Source organism: Epinephelus moara, unplaced genomic scaffold (assembly GCF_006386435.1).
Source record: "Epinephelus moara isolate mb unplaced genomic scaffold, YSFRI_EMoa_1.0 scaffold1775, whole genome shotgun sequence".
Classification (NCBI taxonomy): Eukaryota; Metazoa; Chordata; class Actinopteri; order Perciformes; family Serranidae; genus Epinephelus; species Epinephelus moara.
Window position 1 is genome coordinate 3,645 of NW_026079297.1, and position 5,836 is coordinate 9,480.

At 42.8% G+C, this 5,836-nt stretch overlaps 1 protein-coding gene across 1 annotated transcript; it reads right to left on the bottom strand.

Annotated features, from left to right (window-relative positions):
- Positions 1-106: 106 nt before the first annotated feature.
- LOC126387059 (uncharacterized) lies at positions 107-5,112 on the bottom strand. Its single transcript, XM_050039619.1, has 7 exons — positions 4,771-5,112; positions 4,448-4,671; positions 4,172-4,343; positions 1,717-1,865; positions 1,202-1,474; positions 627-729; positions 107-531 (listed from the first exon to the last, which is right to left on the bottom strand). The coding sequence occupies exons 2-5, from the start codon at positions 4,611-4,613 to the stop codon at positions 1,203-1,205; spliced, it is 759 nt and encodes a 252-aa protein (XP_049895576.1). The 5' UTR covers positions 4,614-4,671; positions 4,771-5,112; the 3' UTR covers positions 107-531; positions 627-729; position 1,202.
- Positions 5,113-5,836: the final 724 nt, after the last annotated feature.

Genomic DNA, 5,836 nt, shown 5'->3' on the forward strand with positions numbered 1-5,836 from the left:
AAACACAGCCATCAACATCTAAACAGCTGGCAACATAAGTGAGTACACCCCACAGTGAACATGTCCAAATTGTGCCTAAAGTGTCAATATTTTGTGTGGCAACCATTATTATCTAGCACTGCCTTAACCCTTTTGGGCATGGAATTCACTGACTACTTTAAGTTTTATCAAAGTGTCATTTCTATAGTGTTGTCCCATGAAAAAATGGGAGGGGTGTACTCACTTATGTGAGATACTGTATATGATGGTGAAAAAGATCAATAAGGGAATTTATCTGAACACAAACAATAACCTGTAATTATAGGTCAGTACTTGAGACATCCTGTTATGATGGTCCCCTCTTCTACCCATTGTTTGTACAGTGCTTTTTTATCAATGTCACCAGAAACCAATGGATGATAAGTCACTTGGACAATTACATGAAATTTTAAAGAGTAAAAAACTATCCATTTCATCACACATCCATACAGGCTACATGATGACACATGCTGCAGGTTGATGAATCAGAATGTCATCTTCTGGGATCCTGTTCTGTAAGACATTATAAAAAATGGAGAGAAAATGAAGACATGTAGAATTCTCATGTGGCTTTACTTTTTCTTTTTCATCAGAGCCGTGCTAGATACCTGGCCTATCGAAGTTTTGTGTCCTGGTGCTGGGGATACCTGGGCAAAAATAACCGTGCGGTCATACCCTCCTGTGTTGTGCGCCGCATTCATGAAGAGTACCCTGATGAAGATGGGGAATACACAGGTTTCAAACCACCAATATAAATATAAAACAATAATAAATAAATATCATATTGTATTGTGTGCTTGATATTTGTTATTTCATATTTCATACTTTACTTGATAATTTCATGAAAGCATTGAACAATTATTTTTTTTTAGTAATGATACGTTTGTAAGTGTGTCATAGCTGACTACAATTGAGGCTAGTGNTGTGCTTGATATTTGTTATTTCATATTTCATACTTTACTTGATAATTTCATGAAAGCATTGAACAATTATTTTTTTTTAGTAATGATACGTTTGTAAGTGTGTCATAGCTGACTACAATTGAGGCTAGTGGGGCTGTAGTGCAGGAATGGGCTGGAGCAGGAAGAGGTTTAACAAAGCCCAAACAAGTAATTATATAATAAACAACAGGAAAGAGTCATCATAAGAGTCATCATAACATGAAGCCATGACCCACACTAACCCTAATGGGTAATGATCCGACCCTCTTCTCTGTCAGTAACTGGCACATCTGCTGCACAGTCTGATGTTGGGCCACCTAGTGCTGGAGCTGCTCCCACCCCACCTGGACAGCTGAACCTGGACACATGTCTGGCAATTGCATCTGCCTTCTCAGGCCGCTCATACTGTGAGCACAGGAATCCAGGAACAGCCACTGCTCTCAGCTCAGCTGCAAAGGTCCCAGGGTCATGGATGACCTTGTTAAAGAGGAGGTCCATAAGCTCTGAGACATATTCTAAAACACAGAAGACAGCACAAAGCATTTATAGTTTGTTAATTCACGTGGGCTCAAATGTTGACAATCTATTACCAAAGTAACTGCAATTACATTTTTTTTTACTTTGAATTCTTGTTTACAATTTTGACATGCTGGCAAATGTAGTCCAACACCATGTCATTCAGGTGGTGCATAAATCTCGCAAGTAGTAGTGGTATGTTTTGAATCGTGATGAAACAGACAATTGATAATTAACTAACCAGTGGTGTATTTGGTTTTCACCATGGACACAACATGTCCCCCTCTCTTGGCCTTTGGAAATTTGATTTGGAACCGGAGTTCTCCTGCTGCAGTCCTTGCTTGTGAACGCCCAGAATTTTCATTGAAATGAAACGCAGCCAGGTAAAGCCTGAAATGAGAAGCATTTGGATGGGATTATTTAATTCAAATAGTTACTAAAGGGTTGAAAACTAAAATTTTACATTGTTTGTACCATAAGTCCTATGTAAAGCAGACTTCTGAATACAAATTTCTATGTGTAATAGTATCACTCTAGAGCACAGTTAATACAAAATAAAGGAGAGACCAGGGGTCTCATGTACAAAGACTTGCGTGGATTTCCTACTGAAACATGGCGTACGCTTAAATCCAGAAAACGTCGTACGCATAAAAATATCCAGATGTATGAATCTGTGCGTACACATGAATCCAAGCACATTTCCTTAGTACATCCCAATCACCGCGGAATTGAGCGCACATGTTGGAGTACCCGGCCCCTCCCTGTCCACGCCCCTATTTAAATATGCAAATCATATTTAAATGAATCCTGCACCTAAGATTCCCCTCTCTGCACGATCAGAAAACTAAAACAAAAGAATGAGTGAGGCGGGAAAAAAGAAAAACTTCACAGAATGCGAACTGGAGACGCTCACTGAAGTGGAGGCGCACAAAAATGTACTTTTTGGCACGCTGTCCTCCGGCATCAATACAAAACGCAAGGTGAGTGAGTGGGAGAGTGTGTGTGAGCCTGTCAATGTTGTGGGGACAGAAAAGCGTACCCACGCAGAATTAAAAAAGAAGTGGTCCGACATTAAGGTGGACGTGAAGCGGAGGAGGGCTGCCACCGCCAAAGTGTGGCTAAAACAGGCGGGGGGACAGGAGAGGAGGAGCTCACCCCCTTTGAACAGAGAGTCGCCTGGGGTCAGTTGAAAGCAGACAAATAATTACGTGAACTGGATTTACAGTTTCCATTTGTTAATTTTATACACCACTTACACGGATCACACACTATTGTTGTAAATGAATGCAGAAGTGCACCGGGGAAAAGGTGTGGCTGATTAAGAAATGTCACACTTTACGCACGGGTTTATTGACATGAGTACTTTACACACAGAGACAATCAGGGGCTTGTTAGAAAGCTCTGAAGCTGTAGTTTAACCAGCAAGAAACAGCAAGTCACTAACTTTAACCACTGACTAGTACTGATGCTGTGAAGACAGGATAATATTTGGGGGCGCACATGCTCAGTGCGCATCAGGGGGATTAATATTAGGACAATTAAACAAATAAATTACTCACCAAGAAGGCACCCATCACGCACAGTGCCAGCTAGTAGTCTGTTCCCAACCATGCTGTTACTCAGAATGTATGAATCGTGCGTTGAACCAGGCCACCTCGCCACAATGTTGATTAATTGCATTTGCGCATCACATATGATCTGTACATTGTTCGAATGAAAATGCTTCCTGTTGACATAAACAAATTCATCCTGTGATTGTGCTTTTATACTGTAGCCATGTGTGTGCAGTCGATAGCTCCGATAACGTTAGGAAAACCGGTTGTCGTTGCAAATTGCGCTTTAATGTTGGCCTGTTCAGCTGCATTGTATGGGAATTTGATATACCTGGCTGACATGCGGATAATTCTGTCCCACACAGCTGGCATGGCTCGGCTCAGGGTCGACTGGCACAGTCCCGATCGGTCGGCCAGCTCCCTCTGGAATGACCCTGGAGCTAAGGAACCCCAGTGTGGTCAGAACCTGTATGGATACAGGCAGCGCATGGCTCCTCGCCGTATCGCGCTGCCGGCTGCAGCTCTGCGCACAGTTCCAGGAGGATAGGCCTCAGGAACCTAAAGCAGCTGATGAGCCAGTGCCATCTGTCTCTGAACACACGCTCTCTTCGTATTGCGCCATTTACAAATCTTCTACTACTGCTAAAGCAGCCGTTGTTGTTAACGGTATTTTCGGCACCACTTTGCGCATGCTTTTATATCCACTCACCTAATTAAAGACACATGGGTGTGTTAATTGTTCATCAGTGTTAATTGTTGATGTTTCTCTGATGTGCACATCACTCTGAGGACTAATTGTTTTCACATTTATTTATTCTAACAGCTTCTCAGCATCACCTCTGTGTCGCCCAAGGATCAACAGCTGTAGAAACGTGCGTACGCCAGCCATGAAGTTGGCATGAGGCACCGCACATTTCCAGGGTCATTTCACTCTTGATACATCTGGACTTTGCCGTGGAAAAGGACGTACGCCACGTTTTTGTGCGTACGCACCCTTTGTACATGAGGCCCCAGGGCTGCACTCCAGTATTACATTTTTATATTGCCACAGAAACAAATACCCAGTGTCAATGGTCTAGTTGTGAGCACATGTTGAGTGTTATGTACTGCATAATATTGACAATATGAGTACATACAATTTACCTGCAGAGCATCACTAAGTAGGAGAACGCCACATTTTTTGGTGCAAACCGCAGAATGAGACTGTGGAATCCCTCCAAAGCTGACGTCTGATACAGAGGACTCAGCTTTTTAACATCACCAAGGATGCGCTTGTTGAACAGGATTTTCTCAATCTTGTAGGTGGCCTTTGTCGCTAGAGTTGGAAAGATAATATTAAATAAATAATAGATTAAGAGTGCATAGCAGCTCAAAGTATAATATGTAAATCTAATGAACTGCTTTAACATAATGCCATACCCGGATTCTGCCACTTGTTTTTATCAGTGGAAGGTGGGTGGGGAACAGTGGATTTTCGTGGACATGGACATCCTGGATGTGGTTTAGAAGGGATGTCCATTTTGCCACCGTTTCCTCTCCACTGGATGCTGACCAGTAGAGGTGATTTGACACACTCTTTTGCCATTGTTGGATCTTCTTGCAGTCCTTTTCTTTTGCAAGTGCATCCATTTTCTTGTTAAGTGCTGAGAACAGTTTGAAAAGATGAGATGCGATATTAACGTTGCACAGTATTAGCTTTGCTAAATTTATTTCTATAGACAATATTTTTTAAATGATCATACCTTTACATAAATGCCAAACATCATAGAAGTGCTGAATTTCTGGTTTATGCTCCCGGAGAAATTTTTGAACTTGTGTGTGTCGGTCCGTCACCAATGAGGTGACTTTGACACCAGCACTTTCAAGGAATCCAAGACTCCGGATCAGCACCTCTTTCTCCATCCTTACACTGCCTGCCTCCGTATACTGCCTCCATCCGTATACTGCCTCCAACTTCATTGCTCTGTGGATCAAAGTTCAGCGTGCACTAGAGTTGCCTCCGATAATGCCTCCGATACTGCCTAAAATGCGGCATCGGGCATCGTCGAGTACACCCTGTGACCAATCCGATACCACGTCATTACGCATGCGTACGCTATCGTTTGAACATCACGATGTGCGCATGTGCGATAGTCACATAGCAGGACATGCGATGTTTTCTCTTTTTTTAGAACATGTAAACTTTTGTTTTGCTTCGGAAAAGCAGCTCTGAAGCTGCGCTCGATGCTCCGCTCTGCTCGCCTCTCTCTGTCTCCCTGAGCACGCAGCAGCCCCTCCCCTCTCATGCACGCGCTGCAGTCACACACTGAAAATGAGCGACATGCAGGAGGGAGAAACGGTAAAGGAGGATTTATGCCTGGTTCACACTACACGACTTTTCTGCCCGTTCTGAAAGTCACTATGTCACATTACACGATTGTGGAGTCATAAAATCGTGCCGTGACTTGGCCGACAGACATGACAAACTACAAGATGGTACTCACCAATTATCCCCGGTTGTCTTTCACGACGTGTGTGATGTCATCGGGTTATTCTTGTCCTATTTTCATTACTTTTACTGTTATTTGAGTCACTGTGTGTGTTCATGTGCCAGCCGACATGTTGTTGTAGTCACCTAAAAGCGTCAGCAGATGGCAGGAGCTACATTTGAAGCGCCATATGTAAACTGTCAAGTTACTGTATCTTCCACAGGAAGTTCTGACAAATGTTTCAGAATAAAAGCCTGTTTAGAAAATGGAGGGATTCTCTCAGCCAAGGTTATAAGGGGCTTTTAATCTGAAACACGTTCAGGAAGTGTTGAGTTTGAAA